This window comes from Penicillium verrucosum (genome assembly GCF_028828655.1).
Source record: "Penicillium verrucosum strain IBT 35672 chromosome Unknown utg000004l_segment0_segment0, whole genome shotgun sequence".
Taxonomy (NCBI): Eukaryota; Fungi; Ascomycota; class Eurotiomycetes; order Eurotiales; family Aspergillaceae; genus Penicillium; species Penicillium verrucosum.
In genome coordinates, this window is record NW_026643213.1 from 3,233,223 (window position 1) to 3,252,857 (window position 19,635).

General features: G+C 46.6%; 8 protein-coding genes across 8 annotated transcripts; 5 read left to right on the forward strand and 3 right to left on the reverse strand.

Moving 5' to 3' along the window:
- Positions 1 to 827: 827 nt before the first annotated feature.
- N7516_010525 (uncharacterized protein) lies at positions 828 to 1,400 on the forward strand (the record flags this gene model as incomplete). Its single annotated transcript, XM_057223243.1, has 2 exons — positions 828 to 1,154; positions 1,206 to 1,400. The coding sequence occupies 2 exons, from the start codon at positions 828 to 830 to the stop codon at positions 1,398 to 1,400; spliced, it is 522 nt and encodes a 173-aa protein (XP_057070464.1).
- A 1,948-nt stretch (positions 1,401 to 3,348) lies between these two features.
- N7516_010526 (uncharacterized protein) lies at positions 3,349 to 6,278 on the forward strand (the record flags this gene model as incomplete). The annotated part of the gene is made up of 11 exons (XM_057223244.1): positions 3,349 to 3,885; positions 3,945 to 4,175; positions 4,229 to 4,376; positions 4,819 to 4,918; positions 4,975 to 5,103; positions 5,164 to 5,239; positions 5,294 to 5,334; positions 5,385 to 5,410; positions 5,466 to 5,652; positions 5,721 to 6,149; positions 6,200 to 6,278. Coding segments are annotated over 11 exons (1,983 nt in total), but the record flags the coding sequence as incomplete, so codon positions are not given.
- A 181-nt stretch (positions 6,279 to 6,459) lies between these two features.
- N7516_010527 (succinate--CoA ligase subunit beta) lies at positions 6,460 to 8,055 on the reverse strand (the record flags this gene model as incomplete). Its single annotated transcript, XM_057223245.1, has 6 exons — positions 6,460 to 6,576; positions 6,626 to 6,747; positions 6,797 to 7,551; positions 7,613 to 7,709; positions 7,771 to 7,966; positions 8,017 to 8,055. The coding sequence occupies 6 exons, from the start codon at positions 8,053 to 8,055 to the stop codon at positions 6,460 to 6,462; spliced, it is 1,326 nt and encodes a 441-aa protein (XP_057070466.1).
- A 2,686-nt stretch (positions 8,056 to 10,741) lies between these two features.
- Positions 10,742 to 11,904, forward strand: N7516_010528 (SGNH/GDSL hydrolase family protein; the record flags this gene model as incomplete). Its single annotated transcript, XM_057223246.1, has 4 exons — positions 10,742 to 11,062; positions 11,126 to 11,217; positions 11,279 to 11,826; positions 11,879 to 11,904. 4 exons carry the CDS (start codon positions 10,742 to 10,744, stop codon positions 11,902 to 11,904), a joined length of 987 nt encoding a protein of 328 aa, XP_057070467.1.
- Positions 11,905 to 13,004: 1,100 nt separating this feature from the next.
- N7516_010529 (uncharacterized protein) lies at positions 13,005 to 13,687 on the forward strand (the record flags this gene model as incomplete). The annotated part of the gene is made up of 3 exons (XM_057223247.1): positions 13,005 to 13,281; positions 13,358 to 13,462; positions 13,530 to 13,687. The coding sequence occupies 3 exons, from the start codon at positions 13,005 to 13,007 to the stop codon at positions 13,685 to 13,687; spliced, it is 540 nt and encodes a 179-aa protein (XP_057070468.1).
- Positions 13,688 to 13,788: 101 nt separating this feature from the next.
- N7516_010530 (gelsolin/scinderin family protein) lies at positions 13,789 to 14,968 on the reverse strand (the record flags this gene model as incomplete). The annotated part of the gene is made up of 2 exons (XM_057223248.1): positions 13,789 to 14,754; positions 14,789 to 14,968. 2 exons carry the CDS (start codon positions 14,966 to 14,968, stop codon positions 13,789 to 13,791), a joined length of 1,146 nt encoding a protein of 381 aa, XP_057070469.1.
- A 792-nt stretch (positions 14,969 to 15,760) lies between these two features.
- N7516_010531 (RNA recognition motif domain-containing protein) lies at positions 15,761 to 16,569 on the reverse strand. The gene is made up of 4 exons (XM_057223249.1): positions 16,417 to 16,569; positions 16,285 to 16,357; positions 16,110 to 16,216; positions 15,761 to 16,039 (listed from the first exon to the last, which is right to left on the reverse strand). The coding sequence occupies exons 1-4, from the start codon at positions 16,434 to 16,436 to the stop codon at positions 15,943 to 15,945; spliced, it is 297 nt and encodes a 98-aa protein (XP_057070470.1). The 5' UTR covers positions 16,437 to 16,569; the 3' UTR covers positions 15,761 to 15,942.
- Positions 16,570 to 18,414: 1,845 nt separating this feature from the next.
- N7516_010532 (uncharacterized protein) lies at positions 18,415 to 19,329 on the forward strand (the record flags this gene model as incomplete). Its single annotated transcript, XM_057223250.1, has 1 exon — positions 18,415 to 19,329. One exon carries the CDS (start codon positions 18,415 to 18,417, stop codon positions 19,327 to 19,329), a length of 915 nt encoding a protein of 304 aa, XP_057070471.1.
- Between the last annotated feature and the right edge of the window lie 306 nt (positions 19,330 to 19,635).

Consider the following 19,635-nt stretch of genomic DNA (forward strand, 5'->3'; position numbering starts at 1 on the left):
ACGATGCTAGCTGGGTTCTATTTGATTTACAGCCTTCTCTTTCCCTTTTCTTTTGTTCGCCGTCGTTAAAAGGGTGTCTGGGTGCGACGCTGAGTCTCTCTGAATACGAGTGCATCTCTCTATAATTCTTCACTTAAAAAGGTTAATTCCTACTGCGAGACCTTTGTATGGAATTTAGAAATATAGCAAACCAATCATAGAGCCCGAGAAAACTCTTATTAAGTTTGGTCTAGGGCATTTTCCCGCTAGGCTCGTGTTAAGGATTCACAGTGGGTAGTAGTGGGCCAGAGGTCGTATTTTGTGATTTGGCTTGGTCGATCCTTGGCGATCAAAGCATTGCTCAGTTGAAGATGTCAATTCTACACGATTATTACCTTTAATGATGTTGGATCTATCGAAAACGTTTGTTAATTATGCGAATTGGGAAGGTTGATAGAATCTAGGTGGAGGGGTTTCTAGGCGAACTTTACAAGGGGCCCTGACCAAGATTATGTTTTTATACGTTGAAAAGTCTGTGTCAGGCTGTTCATCTAAATACGAGATGGAGGCCAAAACAGGGGGATCTGCTGCTTCCTAGCCTCAAACTACATCTGATCTCAACGGTAATAGGCTCGTCAGGGTCTTCCGTGCCCTATTTACTAAATTCTGACGCATCCATCTTAAACTAAACACGATGAGGCTGAGTGAGCCTATGCTCGAATTCCTTAAGAACTACGAGACCCCCTCTACCCTATTCTAGTCTCTATCCTACCCTAGTCCTTCCTTTACATTCCTTCCTTCTGCTCATCAGAAAGGTTCCTCGCACCCAGGAATCCTCGTCCTCAATCATGCAATCAGCCCCAGGAGCTCCACGACCATCACGACTCACGAAATGGTGGCCCATCGGCTTCTTCATTGGCGCCATTGTTTGTTTCATCATCGGCGGTGCTCTCGTTGGAAAATGGACCTCCCACTCATACGATCACTGCTCTTACAGCAGCTCGTACTACAGCTCCTACTATTCCAGCTACTCTTGTAGCAATACCAATATGGGCGAGTTCTATGGCGCTGTTGCTATGTTTGTGATCGGTGGTGTGCTCCAGCTCACTGCGTGGATTCTACTCATCATCTTCTGCGTCAAGCGCAACCGCCACAGCCACCATACCGTCACATACGTGAACTCTCCTCCTGTCCAGAAAGTCCAAAAACCACAGTCTTTCTAGTAGTCTTACGTCGCGCCTCAACCTACCTACTCCCCTGCGCATCAGTCTGCTCAGTTCCCTCATTCCCCTGAGATGGTGAACTCGTCTGCCCCTGGTACGCCTCCGAATGAGACCAATGCAACGGCAAGCGCTGCCAAGTACTGTACCCAGTGCGGAACCACTCTTTCTGGCCGATTCTGCCCGCAATGTGGTTCCTAGGCCTGAAGTGATATTGGATTACCTTGACAGTATACCTCGACTATTCTCATTGTGTTGCATGTTGCGTAGTAACTCATGGGAATGATAGAACAGATCGTTGATCAAAATTGGTATGGTGGAGAAGACGTTGGCCTGGAGATTTGGTTGGACTATGTTGGCCTTTTTATTTCTTAATTCTGCGATACCCGGATGAGATATACATCCGCTTTGTAATTAAACTTGATTTATATCGCAATGTCCGCTCAAATATGAGGAAAGAACTGAGCCTATTCAACAGTGAGATATGTAGTCCAAGGTAACGATATCAATCCCACGAATGTCTCAATAAGTATATATGTACGAGCAATGCGATAAATAAATGCAATCGGGAAGATATTCAGATGGACGAAGAAGCACACCGAGAGAGAGGGAGCTACCGTAGTGATCAGAAAAAAGCCCTTTCACACATCAAGCACATTGATCGCCGAAAAATGAATTTGGGATAGAGCTGGCAGTCCAGCTCACAGCTTTTTTCTGTTAATATACATGGCGATCGTGCCTAGGGAACCGAGGATGACTGCCAACGTCACCATTGGCCGCTCATCGACCAACTTTTGAATAAAACAAAAACCTTCCATGAAAGAAGGTTTTTCGTTTAGTGACTCACAGGCTGGCGAAAATAAGGCGATTGAATCCAGTGCTCGTAGCAGGCTACGAGAGTTTGGAAACCCCCCGTCCACCCAGCAGTCTTCAATGATTGAGCCAAGCCAAACATCTTCAGTGCTAGGAAGGAACTCCCTCCGCGGTCAGGTCGCTCGACCATCAGTTGGAAGGTTGTTTTTAAAGAGGTCGATTTCGCATTTCTTGCTAGTCACAACTTCATAGATAACTGCGTTAAGAAAGCCGAGGTCTATTCGAGTCGTATATCCGTTATTATCAAGAGTGTCTATATCGATATCTAAGGGTAGAAGAGATACTTTAGAGAAATCGTAGAATTTAATTGTTATATCTAAATCGAGAAGGAAGTTTCGACTAGCAATATCTGCCACAAGCACACGTTAATCGTGGATATACTCGAGTGTACGAGCCATTTCACGAAACCAAGAGAGTTAGAGTTGTTGAGACGGCCGGTTGGTTTCTAAGTAGGTCCGAAGATTTCTATTTGCCATATAAGCAAGTTGGGTAGCTTCTTCTAAGAAACCAAGGCAATTTACAATACTACCACATTAGGGATTGGATGATTGGAAACGACGATAGACATCTTGTTCACGTTTAATGACTTCAATGTTCATCTCAACATCTACATCCGAGCTCCAACAATATCTCAGAGGAGTTTTGACGGCTAGGCCGTCACATAACACCACAACCGCTGAAGATCCAGATCCAAGGACTTGCTCCAAAGGAATAGAATCTCCGGAGAGATCTAAAAAGGGAGAGACCATATTTATTGTTGAGAATGAAAGGAACGAGCTTTCGACTGAACTTTACAGTAGGAATGAAACAAGGGGTGATCAGTAATAATAAAAGACAGGGATAGCTGTACCGTGCTTCTCGGATGTTTCAAAATAAACAAATATAGACCCTTTAGCGGATAATTGCTTTTTCGTTCGTCACTTATGGGCGGTTGTGGAGACTTCTGTGACTATGAATAGGTGAATGACTGCGAAGTCACTGCACAGTACCTTTGGTTCGCAGGCACTGGTTTTCAATCACATCTAAACTCCCCACTATCTACCAGTGTGGTGAGCCTGATTGGACTTGAACAGTCCTGAGATCCACGATAGCGATGCGCCTGCTCTCGTAGCCAATCACAGCGCACTTTTAACCGCGAGACTTGTGCGGGGTCACGGGGCTAGGCCACGGCTCACGATACTCTGCCATCGCACAAAAGGTCCCGGTCTCGCTCATATTTCGTTGATTCGCTTTTCCCGGGACATCGTCCAAACATAATGGACGAATTTACGAAGTGGCACTGTTGTCGCCTGTGGAACGGGCGAGCGGCACGGACCGCAGCGACAGCCCACTCCTCAGGGAACTAGGCAGCCCCTCAGGCCCACGGCTGCTGAACCGCGATGAAGTTCCCTCGTGGTATGGCCATAATCCGTACATTCGAACCAGCTATAGGCCAGTCACACCATCAATTTCTTGTTGTCTTGGCAGTTTGCTGTACCTCCACAACGAAACTGTGAATGTTTACTCCCATCTCATCCCCGCCATCATAGCTTTGTTGGGCAATGGGATCCTCTATGTTTATTTCTCTACATCTTTCCCGGATGCTACGTGGGCCGATCAGCTTGTTTTTCATATTTACTTGACCACCTCGGTCATTTGTTTTGGTATCTCATCCGCATACCACACTTTCCTTTGTCATTCTGCCCGTTACACTGATTTATGGGGACGATTGGACTATGTTGCGATTGTATTCCAGATTCTTGGTTCATTTATCTCGGGGATATATATTGGGTTCTACTGTGAACCACATCTGCAAAAGCTTTATTGGTCAATGGTCCGTTCACAATTCTCTGCCCTTTCCATCGGCTATCGAACTAACCTTACGACGTCCAGATTGGCAGTCTGGGATTATTGACTGGATTTGTCGTGGTGCATCCCAAATTACAGAGCCAAAAGTGGAGATTATTGCGGTTATCAACATTCGTGGCGACGGGACTTTCGGCATTTGCTCCTATCATCCACGCTGCTAGTATCTTCCCTTATGAACAGCTAGATCAACAAGCCGGATTACGATATTACTATCTTGAAGGACTTGTCATCGTGATTGGGGTCCTGTTTTACGCGGTACGTTACTTTTCCACAATGGGCTGATGCGGGATGAAGCTGATTGGTGGCAGACACATTTCCCGGAGTCGCGAAGACCCGGAAGCTTTGACATTTGGGGATCGTCTCACCAGGTATTCCACATCTCAGTTGTAATCGGTGCGATAATTCATCTGTATGGGATTCTAGTTGCCTTTCAGTGGAATTATGAAAACCAAAGATGTAAGACTGGATGAGATGTGATATTGACAGCGAGCCCGTTCCGAGCCTTGACATGGCAGGTCCTGAGGCCCATACCTTTTAAACAAAAGAAAGGGAGATCCGCTATAATCTACATAATATCATTATTGTGCATGCAATATACAACAATATATCCTTTAAGCCAAACATAAGTACACCGTTGAAACTTATTAGCTTGGCGGGCTGAATCTGACAAACCCCGCCCCTGGTCATTTCCACTTGCCACGTTTTTTCATCATCTTTTCATCTTTTTTTTTTTGCTTTTTTTGTAGTCCAAAGTCCGAAATCCAGAGCTATGGGAGAAAAGATTGTTGTCGTGAGTTATTAAGGCAGAGAGGTTCTAATATTATTATCTAACACTGTAAGGATTCTAATTACTACACCTCGACCCAAAACTGGGAAGTCGAAGACTTTCAGTCGTGAGTTGCCGAAATGCTGTCCACTTTTTCCCTTTTTAACACTCTCAGGGAAACTACATCTATCGCGTCGGCAATTGCGAAGGGTCGATTAGAGAATGGTAGACGGTGAGTGAACTAGCAGTAACAGTGAACCAATGCGCCCTTGCTAATATTACGACCAGATACCAAGCTCTAAAGGAAGATGACTATTGGTCGGTCGCAACGCTTCAATGTGGGACACCGGAGGCTAATCATGTCATGGCATACAGGAGTCCTTCTGATGAACAGCAATTTGAGGCTTTTGAGATTGGGTAAATACTCATTTTCGTCTTCCCGTCTGGTCGAAACAATAGCTTATGCGCGTTCATCAGTCATGTGGTGTTTCTCGTGTTAGACCATGACCGAGAAAACCCTCTTCACCACGCACCTATCGGCAAGTCTCCTAAGGTGAGAGAACGATGCAGACTTTGGAATTTACCCCTTGCTAAGAGTAAATTTCAGAATATTCTGGACATTGGGACTGGTAAAGGAACATGGGCTATGTAAGTTCCCATTCATTCTCTCTAATCGATTATCGCTAACAGTTACCCAGTGATATGGCAGATTTGTATCAATCTGGTACCTACTCTAATTTCTTCCCTTTCTCCTATTGTGTCGGTCTAACGAATGTCAGCAACTGTCCGTGGCGTCGACATCTTCCCCCCTCCCGTGACATGGATGCCACCCAACTGCGTACTAGAAGTAGATGATGTCCTCCGTGACTGGACCTGGAGAGAGCCATTTGACTTCATCCACATGCGTCTGATGCTGGGAGCATTTACATCAGAGGGATGGGATCAATTATACAAACAGTGCTACGAGTGAGTCCCTCGTCCACACTTTCCCCCTACCTACCGGAACAATTGTATCTAACCAGTACACCATCCAGCGCTCTTGCCCCAGGCGCCTGGATCGAACAGATGGAACTCGATGTGCGGGTATATAGCGACGACGGCACCTTGAAGGAAGGCGGGACTCTAGCTGCATGGGGAGATAATTTCATCGGCTGCTCCGAGCGAGCGGGTCGTTCCCTCCTAACACAGGAGACAATGCAAGGCGCAATGGAGAAGGCCGGGTTTGTTGACGTGCAAGAGAAGCTATACAAGATTCCTTTGGGGCCGTGGCCGAGAGATAAGGTTCTCAAGGAGGTTGGGCAGCTCCAATACGCCCACTGGGTTACTGCATTGGAGGGATGGGCTTTGTGGTTGCTCACTAAGTTTGGTGCCCCCACTCCTTGGTCTCCGGAGGAGGTCCAGGTTTATTTATCCGAGGTTCGGGCGGAGCTGAGAAATCCCCGTACACATGCTTATGAATATGCGTGAGTTGTCATAAGTACCCTGAGATGTTATAGTTGCTGATCGCCTTTAGTCGTCGAGTCTGGGCTAGGAAGCCTACGGTGGAGGAAGAAATGGCTAATTCGCCGATTAAGACTGAGCCTGAGTTTTAAATCAGCCATGCTGTCTTGAATTGGAATACTGGGTATCTCTGCGTTTATTAGTATGGCTTTTGTTATAGCGAGTCTTTATTTCGGGGGTGATTTTGTATGTTATTTGCATTGAGTCCTGTTAGGTGCGTTCGCCTCAGGCTAAGACATGCTTTTATGCTAAATAGTAATAGCATCAACTATATTACGATTCAATCAATTTGTTAAAATTCAGCCCCCCCGATGTTAGCTTCACGATCATCTGAGCAGCTTTCTCAAACTCCCCTTCTACAACCAAGTTTTTCAACCCAGATTGTTCGATCTACAATAGCAATTAGCTGACAGTATCACAAACCCACAGGTTTACTGACCAGCTTCAATCCCTCTTCGGAATTTGTTCCCTGCAACCGAACCACAACGGGACATTTGAAACCACCCATCTCAGCAGCAGCAGCAACAATCGCCTCGGCAATCATATCACATCGCACAATTCCTATCACCGATCAGCTATTCCATTTCCCTTTATTTATGTGTATACTCACCACCATAAATATTAATCAAAATCCCCTTAACCCTCTCATCCTTCTCGAAAACCCCAAAAGCCTTCCGTAAAGCCTCCTTCGTCGCCGCACCCCCAACATCCAAAAAGTTCGCACATTTCCCTCCATACGAACAGATAAGATCATTAGTCGCCATCGCCAACCCAGCCCCGTTAACAATATTTCCAATATTCCCATCAAGCCGCACATAAGAAAGTCCCAATTCCGCCATCTGATGTTCCTCCTCTTCTTCCGGCGATCGTTCCTCCAACGCAAAAATCCCCTTCTGTCGATACCGCGCCGAGTCATCAAACTCAAACTTAGCATCCAGACAAATAAACGCGCCATCCTCCGTGCGCACCAGCGGATTCAACTCAAGCAGCGTCGCATCCTTTTCCTTGAACAATTTCACCATCTGCACCAGGATCCGGTGTATATCTTTCATCTCGGTATCCGAGAACCCAAGCTCGGCTTGGATATACGCGTGGATCTCGTCGGTTATGCCGGTCGAAAGTCTAAAGTAGAGTTTGTGCATTTTGTCTACGTTAGACTCGATGTTCGTTCCGCCCGACGAGGAGATCAGTACGACTGGTGAGTTGTGCTGTCGGTCGAATGTCATTGCGAAGTAGAATTCCTGGGCGATGGAGACGGCTTGGTAGATGTAGAGCTTGTCGACGTGGAGTCCATCCGTTGGGGTTTGCGCGGTTGTTAGGGAGTACCCGAGCATGTTGGAGGCATTTTTGAAAGCGTCGCTTGGTCTGCGTGTGTTAGGTTTGGGGGTTCCTTGTGTTTGGGATTGGATTTCGGGGAGGAACTCACGAGTCGGCTAGTCTGACGCCGCTTTTGCCGTCACTGTTGAATTTCCCTTTTCCGCGACCGCCTGCGAGGACTTGCGCTTTTATCATTGATGGTGCATCTGGTGTTATATTAGTCTTGGTGGAACTGGGAGTTTGAGAGGATGGCGGAGAGAGACTTACTTATCGCAGAGACAACATCCTTGGCTTGTTCTGGGGTTGTGACTAGGAATCCCGGTGGAACTGGTAGTTTGAACTGGGTTGGATTAGCATTAAGGTTGCCGTGCTTGAACGGATGTCTCACTTCTCGCAGTAGTTTGTGTGAGTGGTGTTCAAGCAGATTTAACTGCCGTACTTGAGCTTTGATGGGCGCATGATGCTGCACGATAGTTGATATATTATTCAAGATCACCGCTAGATTATACGAACCCGTTGCAAGGTGCGCGTGATGGATCGCCAGGTAATCATCGTGGGTAATATATCTTTCATGTCAGGATGTCAAGTCTGAACGACTGTCTGAGGTCAGATTCATGGCTGTTGGTTTGGGCGATGACATCAACATATCAGTTTCGGTTCCTTGGGTGGAGTTTCCGAAAGGATGATTGACCCCGTGATGAGTTATGGAGTAGATTTTCAAATACGACATTCTGTGTCGAATTAAAATAAGCCTACGAATATTATCATATGACTAAGTCAATTCATTGAGTTCTTGACTGATCTGGGTCGAGGTCGAGGGGCGAACGCGAGAACGAGGGCATTGCGAAGGACGGGCTTCTCACATGTATGCCAGAGGTACTGTATAGGTGTAGGTCCCGACCTGGAGGGCCACAAGTAATAAGCATAATTTTAATTAGGAAGGCGGTATCACATGTTAGGGCGGGGTGTGTGTTTCGTGTGGCAGAAGGACCAACTGAGACTTGACTTTGAGTGGTGAAGATACTCTCGGATATGAGCCAGATGGGAGTCATCTGTCCGGAGAGAAGTTAATCCCAATGTATACGATGTGGCTATACCGTACAGCATTTCATCGAAGTATATGTGTGGTAACCCTGTGCGAGGGCACTATGGGTCCTTGAGATTATCACGGTCCGTCCCGCACGTCTATGCAGGAGCTCACCGTTCGAAAAAGACCATCTCTCAATGTGCTTTTGATAAAGTGCCGATACGGAACTTCACGGATGGAACAAGATTGTTCAATTGAAGCCCAAGTTCATTCATAATGCAAGGGCTAACCACTGTGACATACATCACATTGTTGGTGATAATCCCCCGGCGCATCGCTAGTGTTTTCATCACAATCCGCCAAAGTGAAGGTGTGATATTTATTCCACCTCGCTCGCTTCGTGAGAAATGAGTTCTACCTTAGCACAGCCTCTCCTTCTTACTAAACCCGTCCTGTACTGCAGGCCCAGCCTTTGCGGGACATCATTGCGTCTCTAGTCGTCCAAACGTACTGTCTTGGCAACACTAGTGGTTTTAGCTTGCGCTATTTTTTGGCCACTTTCTAAGTCACTCAATCTCTCTTTTCTTTCTTTTTTATAAGGGTACATTGCACGGACCAAGTTGCACTAACATACAGGGTCCGAGGGACAATGCGCGATATTGCCGGTATTGGGGCATGGCGCAGCCAGCACATAATTTTTAAGAGCCTCAATCATATGCACAAAATTGTGGGAAGATTTGTGGGAAAGTTTACGGGAAAAGATCCACCTACGGCCCGTGTTGTGGTTTAAAATTCCTTCCTTCTTTAAACAGCATCGTGGCGGCCCCAATAGGAAGATGCTTACCACGCAGGATAACGAGAAGCTATTTTCGTGCGATGATCTTTCCTTCTTAGGGCCGCAAATATACAGTATCGATCTAAAGATAGTCCATCATGTACCATCATGGCTGTGTCCATTAACCCCGGGTGGCTGCAGGGTCGAGTACCTCGCTTACTTCAATGTACAGAGTATGAATCCAGCAGATGTAACCTTGACCTCGCAGCAGGCGCACGACATCTTAGCTGTCCAATTATTTAGCTGGTCAGCCCGTATTCATTCAACGGTGCATCTGATCAAAGCGTCCGCTTCCAAAGAGTCCAAATAAATCGGTTCTTTGAACAGTATTTCACAGGTACTGTTCCGCACGATCCCTTTGCCTTAAACCGACAAATTGACCCCCGCTTCCTTTGTATGAGTCTCCATGCCTCTTTGGGGGCCAAAGGGTCTTAGGATGAGCCCTTTCACCTCGCTAAAGCCATGGGGCGCATCTTATCCTCTATGGTATGAGTCAGGTGTTGAATAGCCTCACGCTAAAGACGTGCGCAGCAATAAGCAATAATACCCGATGGAACGTCCGAGTCAGCAAAGCATACGCTATATCCGGACTTCGCTTGAATCAATGTGTCCCGTGGATCGATGCCTAATATGTCAGACACAATTATCGCAGGCGCCCAAGCGGATCACCAACTTGAATACAGTATTGTATGGAGTCCTTTGTGTTGATTCATAAGGAGAAGGATTATACGATCCCCCAGGGCGTAAAGTCTTGGCTTCTAGACATGCAATAGAAGCATAGCCGGTGATAAGGTTAAACCACGTAAGGTAATTTAGAAAACACAATGTGGAAATTGTGCCAATCAACAACGTGGGAGAAAACCCTGGAAGAGGCCGAAAAGTCTCAGATTGGAACGTTGATGCCTTTTCGACACTAGTCCCAAACGGGAATAGTTCTATTGTGCGACCAGCCTCCAATAAAAACATCAATCTCTTGTTATATCTATTCTAATTCCTGACTACTCCGTATCTAGTTCAGACATTTAATATACAACATAATGCAAAGTAAGCACTAGTGACTGTAACAAACAATGAAGTCACATTGACTGGTCTCAAAGATCGCCAGGAGTAAACTGAATAGGTTTAGATTATCTGACTGAGGCTTAGATAGTGGGATCGCCCCCTGAGTTGTCCACAGATACCCAGCCACCACTGGGGCTAAATTAGCTTACGCGAAATTAACAAATCAAGAGGGTTAGAAAGCACATTTGATCACTTGGATCTGACGTTAAAATTTGTTCGGAAGGTAAATATAAAGAAAATGGGGTTTCCCGGTTTGCCGTTCTTGCGTAGCTTCCTCCACAACTACACAGTCACCACTCCAGTCACCAGTCACCATGAGACAGTCGACACCCATTCTCTGGGTTGTCCAGGCTTGTCTAGTATGGCTGACAGTGATATCAGTGGTATCGGCATCACCTGTCATTTCTCATGATAATCCGGTGTCTTCAGATTCAGACTCCGATGTCTCTGCGCTTCAGACCCGTGACACAAAACCGTTTCCCCTTCGAATTCTGCCGCTTGGTGCTTCAATTACCATGGGGTACAAATCGAAAGATGGAAATGGGTATCGGAAATGGCTTCGACAGCAATTACGCCATGCTGGTTGGGAGGTTGATATGATTGGCACTATGAAGAGTGGTACTATGCATGATAATGTGAGTTATTCGGTTTTGGTCCTTCGCTTCCTTTTTAAAACAATATATTCTGATTCTTCCTAGGAACATGATGGACACATCGGCTGGAGAGTTGATCAAATTGCTTCTCATGCCAAGCAGATCATCGCACAACAACCTAATCTAATCCTTCTCAAGTGGGTCTCCTATTGCTGGTGCAAACCAACGTGTCTTCACATGCTAACATATCCCCCACAGTGCTGGCACAAATGATGCATTACAAAATTACAAAGTAAAGACCGCAGGCAAGCGGATGGACGCTCTCCTAACATATCTCTTTGACAACATCCCCAACACAACCATCATCCTGTCAACCCTCACATACAACGGAAAGAAGCCCCAACTGGGCACAGACATCAGCAGGCAATACTTGGAGATTGCAGCAAAACGCCGAGCGCGAAACGAAAGCCTCGTCGTAGCGGATATGAGCACATTCATCCAGTGGAAGCAACTCGTCGATAACATCCATCCAACAGCCCTTGGATACGAGGAGATGGCCTCGGTGTGGTGGGCAGCCATTCAACAAGCCGAGAAAGAAGGCTTGCTCAAGGCGCCAACGTCCACCGCGAAGAATAATACTGCTTTTAGCAAGGTCCGTGAAAAGGAACTCGATGATAGCACCGCTGATCCGAGTCTGCCTGCATACACGGCACCGCCTCAGCCCACGATTAAGACTAAGAGTAGTAACGGCTCGTCTTTATCTCACCAGTGGCATTTCTGGGCCGTTGCATTCCAGATGGTTATGAGTACGTCTCCCCTTTCCCTGTACGCCTTGGGCAATATTAACCTTATACATAGTGTGCATTGGTTTCTCCTTTGTATAATATTAGGGGAATCGTGGAACAAAACATAAAAAGCAGTCAAAAACAATTTAAAAATTATCAAACTATCCATCCCCAACCCCAACAGTCAAGCATTACCGCTATATACCCAGGGAGGTACCAAGGTATACAACTAAATCCATGCCATACCTCCACGCCAACCAACCCAACCCCGCAGAAGAGATACCCCCTCAACCTCAACCATCTCTCTGCACCACTCCGAAATCCTCATATTTAGCTTAAACCACAGTCCCTCCGCCCCCTAAGTACCCCCAGAACCGTAAACCATCTCGAAAAAAGGAACCTAAGGCCCTCACAACAACTCTGCACCTATTGCTCCGCATCAGGACGAGTTGTCAGGATCATTCGTGCGTTCGGGTACATGTGGATTCTATCAGAGAGGAAGAATATATGGCATATCGCACATTACGGCGTAGCCGGATATCAGAGTGTGGAGTTGTTGCTGACGTGTTGCTGTGTCTTTGATGTGTGTAGCTGCGATCAGGAGTTCTTGGCGGGATGTTTGGGGGATTGGGAATTATTTTTCTGTCTGGAGACATGGGGTTAGGTTTGGTTTAGTTCTTCTGAGCGGCTTGTAGGGAGGAAGTTGCCGGGCGCCGATTATGAGGTCTTGTTTTTGTTTGGCGCTGAAGGTTGACTTAGTGTTGGGGCTATGCGCTTGTCGCTGAGGAACGGACCATTTTGGGTGTTTTTTTTTCTCTAGGGGGACTTGCTAGGGAATTTGTGGTCCGAAGCTGGCTTAAGATGGTTGGATGAGCATATATATCGAGGGTTGAGGTTGAATCTGACGTCAGCTGGGGATTGGGTTTTGGTTAGTTAGGCTTGTAGCTGTTCTTGTATAAACGTGAGTGAATCCTGATGATTCCGACGACTGTCAGATATTGGGACAGAGAAGGGAATCCAACGATGTTCTGAACTTCCAATCTGAGCTGCTTTCCGAACTGGGACACTATGACGTCACCTGAGCTCCAAGGTTGGAAGCTCCAAGACCTGATTTATTTCAAGCTGCTACACTTAAATATCTCTTGAGAACTTCCGTTACCTAAAACACAATTCCCTTCTTTGATTCACTCGAATACAAAATGTCCGAATCCTTCGCCATCCTCCGCCAACGCCGCTCCGACGAACTAGCCAAGCTCGCCGACGAGCACCTCCAACACGACCTCCAATCCGCCGACCGCGACAAGCTCAATGCAGCTGCATCTTCAATTTCCTTGTGGACAACAGTTGGCTCTGCGGTGGGTGTTAGTCTCGGTCTTCTAGCCGCCATTCGATTGCGCAGCACGCGCAAGGCGTTCTTCTCTGCTATTCGTGCACAGGAGAAGCCTACGAAGGTTATTTTTGAAGATGGGAGGACTGGTATGTTTGATTCTTGGATGATTCAGGTTGAAGCGAAAAGAAAAGAAAAGAATGGAGTGGTTAATCTGTTGCTTAGAGTCTATTCCGGATCTCACGCCACTGTTGAAACCTACTACTCTGGGCGATGTGGCGACGTATTTCTTTGCTACGGCTGGTGGGTTGTTTTTGGGTGGAGAGCTCGGTAAGATCATCTTTAATATTGTGCCGGTGTGGTGTTAGGCAGACCATGCTAACGGACTGTTGTGTAGGGTTTGCGGGTGGTGTGGCGAAAGGAACGAGTAGTATCAACTCGGATCCGGAGAGCAAGAAGAGAATTGAAACTGCTTTTAGGAAATTCCGGGCTGATGTGCTGCGGAAACAGGCTGATGCTTTGGACAAGGGGCAGCATGATTATAGCCTGATTTGAGATAATAAATATAGATATTAGACTCTAGGACACAGATGAATTGTAAGATGATCAATTATTTCAGGTATATGTCGTAGTAATGATATATGTACAAGTTGAAATTAAACCTCCAAAGCCTTCAAGAATGCAGGGCTCTCATGGCCTTGCGCAACCTTCGAAATGGGCGTGAGATATGCCTCAGAAGATTCCTGGCTCTCCTGAATCTTCCGGACATAGAACTGGGCAACCTTGAGCCACATGGCCTTCTCACTGGCACTAGCTCCAGCCCCCTGCCAAACCCAGACTCTGTTACCCGAATCATAAAGGAAAACATCATTCCCATCCAGGTCAGACCGACCAACCCGCCCGCCATCCTTCACAAGATCAAACGACAAGTTTCCAGAGGCATCGCTGAGTCTGAAAAGCTTGCGCGAGCGGGCACTTTCATCAGCACCCCTCCTCGCAAACCGTCCAGGTCTAGCCGCCTCCAGTGTAGACGGAGCGACATCCTTTCCACCGAGCAAGTCAACAAAGATCCTCGACCTCGACTCAAGTTGTGACAGAACCTCAACATCAACATGCTTCGCCTGCGTCATATCATTAACCACCTGCGCCGCCTTCGCCTTCTCCATCGGGCTACACTTCTTCCCCTGCCAAACCCAGATCTTATTCCCCTTATCCAAAACAAAGACATCACTCTCATCGAGACTCTTCCACGTAGGCTCGACCTCATGCACAATTAGCGAGTCAACACGGGCAATACCAGGATGTTTGAAGACACGCAGTAGCGTAGTCACCTCGACACGCTCCTCGGGCTCAACATGCGTAAACCCGGAGCGCACACCACCAGCTCGGATCGCGTAGTTCCGGAACAAAGCAAGGAACTCGTCCGAGGGATGCTGCTGCACCTCGCGGTGTTGTGTCGCAGCGCCTTGCAGGAACTCATCCAGCTCGACGGTCTTGTATGCCGCAACACCTGCTTCATCCTGGGTTGTTTTGCTGCCGAGCCAGAAGAAGATATCATGGCCCAGCTTGTTGTCGCCGACTTTGTAGGTGTGTAACACGATGAAGCTGTCTCCGTCGTAGAACTGGCCGGTTTTTTTCTTTCGGCCAGGGGATTACTTGGAAGTTTTCGATGCGCCAGATTGCGAGGCCCGGTGCTTGGCCGATGTTTTGCCAGGCGGGTTCGGTGAGGGCTGAGTTGTACTTCACGCGGTGGTCCAGGTCGCTGCCGATTAGCTCCACGTTGCTGTCTTTGATGTCATATTCTTTTGGGTGGACAAGGCCTTCGTGGGGGGCCATATTTGTTGGTTGGTATATTGGTGTTATATTGTGATGTGTGTGCTGTGTACTCCGTAGGGTTGAAGGTGTTGATGTTGATAAAGCAAGATGTGGCGGTGGGTCCAGGTGACTGAGCCGCGGGGCATCATTTTTGGGAGTAATTGGCCAATGACGTCGACAATGTTCAAAGATACTATTTTTAGTCAGTATAACAGGGCTTAATTCTATGTTTATATGAGGCTGAAACTTGTGGAAGACGCTTAGGGAGAAAGGGTTCTCGCAAGAGGGCTTTGAACCATCATGGTGGCATTTGAAAAAAACAGGGGGTTTTTTTTTTGCCATAACGTGGCTTCATTTGTGTGTGATTTGACATTGGAATGTACAGGCTACAGACTAGCTATCAAGAAGAGCTCATATATCAAGCAGCAGGCTTTAGTTGGGTGGACAACCTTTCAAAGGAAGTCAATGATATCAACATATCATGCCCCGACGAAATTTTCAGAGAAATTTTCAGAGCGGAGTAAAAAAAATGGTATTTTGCAATTTGCAATGAGGACACACAACATTGTGTGGTTTGCCCTGTTCCGTTTACAATTGCTACACTGAGTGACACCACCTGCGATATCACGTACAAGCTGCTACATTGCAACCAATAGTTTACTACAAATCCAGCCTCATGGTAGCCTTGCATGCAGTTGGGCACAACAACTTTTTTAAAAAATTTACAGTCTAAGAAGAAAAAGAAAAAAATAAAAAATGGCGTGTAAATCAGTGCACGAATCGATCGGCTCCGAAAATGAAATTCCAAATGTCCTTTGAGGTATATGAAACACCGAGGGAAAATACTATCTACTTCATAAGTAACTCTAGTAACTGCCTTGTGACTGATTTCTCAGGGGCGCACAAAGCACCGTCACCAACGCTAAGCGTCAATATATCACGTTTTTCTCGTTCTGCATAACCATCGCGCACTTTTTCAGGGTCACTGATCACATTTACCAGCGGCCACCACCGGCACCGCCACCACCGCCGTTGAAGCCACCGCTGGGGCGGGCATTGGCGAGGTTGACGCGGATGCGACGACCATCGAGGCTAGATTAGGGTTAGCAAATTGTGTTTTTGTGGTATTCGGTAGGAGAGAGGAAAGGGGTTGAAAACATACTCCTGCTCGTTAAGAGCGTTGATGGCGGCCTCGGCCTCCTCAGCGGAAGAGAAGGTGACGAAACCGAATCCACGGGAGCGACCAGTCTCACGGTCAACCATGACGATCTAAGAGATGAAAAGATTAGTGTCTTTGCTCGAAGCGAAAATTGGGAATTTTGGAATTTTTCACGTACAGAGTCGACAATGTTGCCGAACTCACCGAAGGCCGCGCGCAGCGACTCGTCGCTGGTGTGCCATGAAAGGTTTCTGGGATTGTCAGTATAAACTGTCACTTAAGCATGAATATTAGATGGTTTTTGACATACCCGACGTAGATCTTAGACATTTTGAAAAGAAAGTGAGAGTCACGAGGTGTTGATGAAGAGAATTAAAAGATGCGGGGCATCTGAGGAGATATAGGGCCTTCGTGGCGGTGAGAGGCAAAATTCATTCGCCCCGCATAAAATGTGAGCACGTATTTTGAAGGAGGCGAACGAGCAAACTCTACCCTGATTGATCACGTTCTTTCACTGTCATTCTCTAGATTCTTCTTATTCTAACCATTCATTCAAATTACTGTTCGCCCATCAAATTCCCCCCACATAGGTCGCTATAAGGAATCTGGTCTTCTTTGACGCAATGGCAGAATTTCTGTAGCGTCAAACGATGGTCTGACAAGTATCTGGAACCCAACAGAACTAAGTCATTGGCTGCTGGATGGACCAACAGACTATTGTGATCTACGGGTTCACATAGAGGGATCATGCATATGAGAGCCACAGCGCTTTAGGGTTCTAGGGCTTAGGTGGTATATGAAGAGGTACAAAAGTGGATATGGTCAAGCCAATCTTGCATACAACTTCCATTTGAAGATACCTGCATACTTCAAAATAGCCTAGTAATTCTAGAGCCTTTATCCATACGTCTATCTAGTTATCTATCCATCTATCTATATCTAAAAAGAGTAAAAACAGAAAAACATACAACAGTGAGGATTCGCTGGTGGTCACCCACCCAACTACTAACTCACCGGCGTGTGGCTTGAGTACGGCTGAGCGGACGGGAAGCCCTATTTTCCACACCCTATGGTCGTATGTACCTGTTCGTATTATGAAGGGCTATATATAGCCAAGTGATAGACGCAGTAGTAGAAATGATAGAGGGGGGTCCCATGAGTTTCTAGGGAATATTCTTTCGGAAATAAACTCAATTTAACAAAACAAAAACATACAACAGTGAGGATTGGCTGGTAGTCACCCACCTAACTAGTACTAACTTGCCGGCGTGTGGCTTATGCTCGATCAATAGTTTGGTGGGTGTCGCCTGGGTGAGCTTTTGATTGGCGTCAACTTGCGCACCCAGGGTGGGTGCGGAATAGCGAGGGTGTGATAAGGTGCGTGTGCGACCACCGATACATAACTCTCCCATTGGTTAATATTGCCAGACAGTACACTTTACAAAACTATGTTGTAACTTGTATGTAGTTATTAGAAATATTGAAGCCTGAAGATGTCAGAATACCTGGATTACTAGGTCAATAACCTTCATTTTCATGCCTTAGAAAATATGCACTAAATGTTGACACTATTCTGTTGTGGAGAGAGTTAGATTCTGCTGGCTAACTTAACTACTGAGGTAACTATTGATTCCTAAGGCCACCACCATAATATAACTATTCGTACTATATACATCCTGGGATTCCCTTATTTCCCGGCGTTGAAGCCTTCCCACTATATTATCGTCCCCTTCTCTTCTCTTCTACTTTAATATCACTAGTTTTAATCTCTTCTTATAGGATTTGGTTGAGTAAATGGAGCTAAGCCTCTTGCTTTTCCTTTGAATTGGCGCGACGACGAATACTAAGCCGGAGCTAGATCCTTTTTATAGTGCGGACACTAATATTAAAGCCTTCGGTCTAAAGAGTAGTTGTAATTTGCCGATCAGAAAGGCTAACTTGGAATATAAGCGTCCTTATTCGTTTATATAGAAATAAAAGAGAGGTCAGAATTAGTACTCCGGAGTCCGTATACAAATTGAAATTAGTGTATATGCGTCAAGAACGGGGTGATGAAATAGGCGGTAAGGCAGTATGGGAGTTATGTATCGGTGATCCATTGGTCGTACAGGGTCTCTAGAGGACGGGGCTTATCTACACGGACCTATCCGTACAGCAGAAATGTTGTGCTGAGGGGATTACCCCCGTCCCGGCTAATTGCGGCCTCATCCCCCATTCTATCTTTCAACTTGTCGCGATCAACTATTTTCCAAGGCTTTCAATACGATAGACCTTCTAAAAGGCACCTCCGGTTGCCCCTCCTCAGGCCATGAACGACCACAATAAGGAGTCCATCAAGCAAGTAGATGAGAACACATGGCTTATTGGTAGCCTGATTCTTCATTCTTCGAGTGGTCGTTCCGATACCTCTTCTTGGTATGACTCGACCGACAATATTTCCTACACCCTCACCAACGCGCCCGCCCCTCCGCCTCCGGCCGTGCCACTGCTTGCAAATACTCCAAAGATTTCGCTCGTGTATCAAGCCGGAAATAGCTCCGCAGTCTGGTCCATAGGCACCAGTGCCTTTTGCAAGGTTAAGTTGCGTGTGGAAGGGGCAACATCTGAGGCTGCTACATTGGCTTTTGTCCAGGAGCAAAAGCCTTACTTTAAGACCCCTACCATCCTACACCAGGCTGAGGATAACAACCGGTCTTACCTCTTCCTCGGCAGAGTGCCTGGACGGACCCTTGCAGATGCTTGGCCCACTCTAGATGAAACTTGGAAACATTACTATGTGGAAGCAGTGGTGAAAGTCTGCGAAACCCTTGAAGGCTGGAAAGGCGATATGCTCGGTGGCGTGGATGGAAAAGGCATACCTGAAGAGTATCTCGTCAAGCTCGGAGCTGTTACGAAAGACTTTCGCCCCGAGAAACTTACGGAAGTTTGTCAACTGATGGGTATGGATTGCTCGAGATTCGTTTTTTACCATGCCGATCTCGGTCCTGGAAATATCGTTGTGGAAGATGTGCCTAGATCTGGCACTATTGGCATCATTGATTGGGAGATTGCTGGGTATTTCCCAAGGGGATGGATACGAACCAAGTTTCGCATAAGCAGTGGACTGGACCTTCCCAATCCGGGTGTCAATGAGTCGTATTGGTGGAGGTCGGAGGTTCAAAAGTTACTGGAGAAGCATGGATTTGAGGACCATGTGGCAGACTGGCAGTCCTGGTGGTATTGATCTTCTATTTAGAATCGATGGAGGTATTGGCTTGATGACCCCCGTCCGGTCTCTTTGTGCAAGACAAAAAAAGAGAAATTGTTGATATAAAATGTATTAAAATGGGGTTTTGGGCACGAAGGCGTGACACTCCCTACAAAGCTGAGTGTAAGGCGCATTGAGTATTGGCCGTGCAGAGCACATACTTGTTAACTCACCTTGATTCACAAAAAAAAAAAACATACAACAGTGAGGATTCGCTGGTGGTCACCCACCCAACTACTAACTCACCGGCGTGTGGCTTATGTGCAGTCAATAGTTCGGTGG

Bases quoted from the DNA above. Each gene is read 5' to 3' on its own strand.
- N7516_010531 (XM_057223249.1), bottom strand. From the start codon at position 16,436: ATGTCTAAGATCTACGTCGG. The intron at 16,358-16,416 runs GTATGTCAAAAA...TGACAATCCCAG, and splicing joins ATGTCTAAGATCTACGTCGG to AAACCTTTCATGGCACACCA. The intron at 16,217-16,284 runs GTACGTGAAAAA...TTCATCTCTTAG, and splicing joins TCGGCAACATTGTCGACTCT to ATCGTCATGGTTGACCGTGA.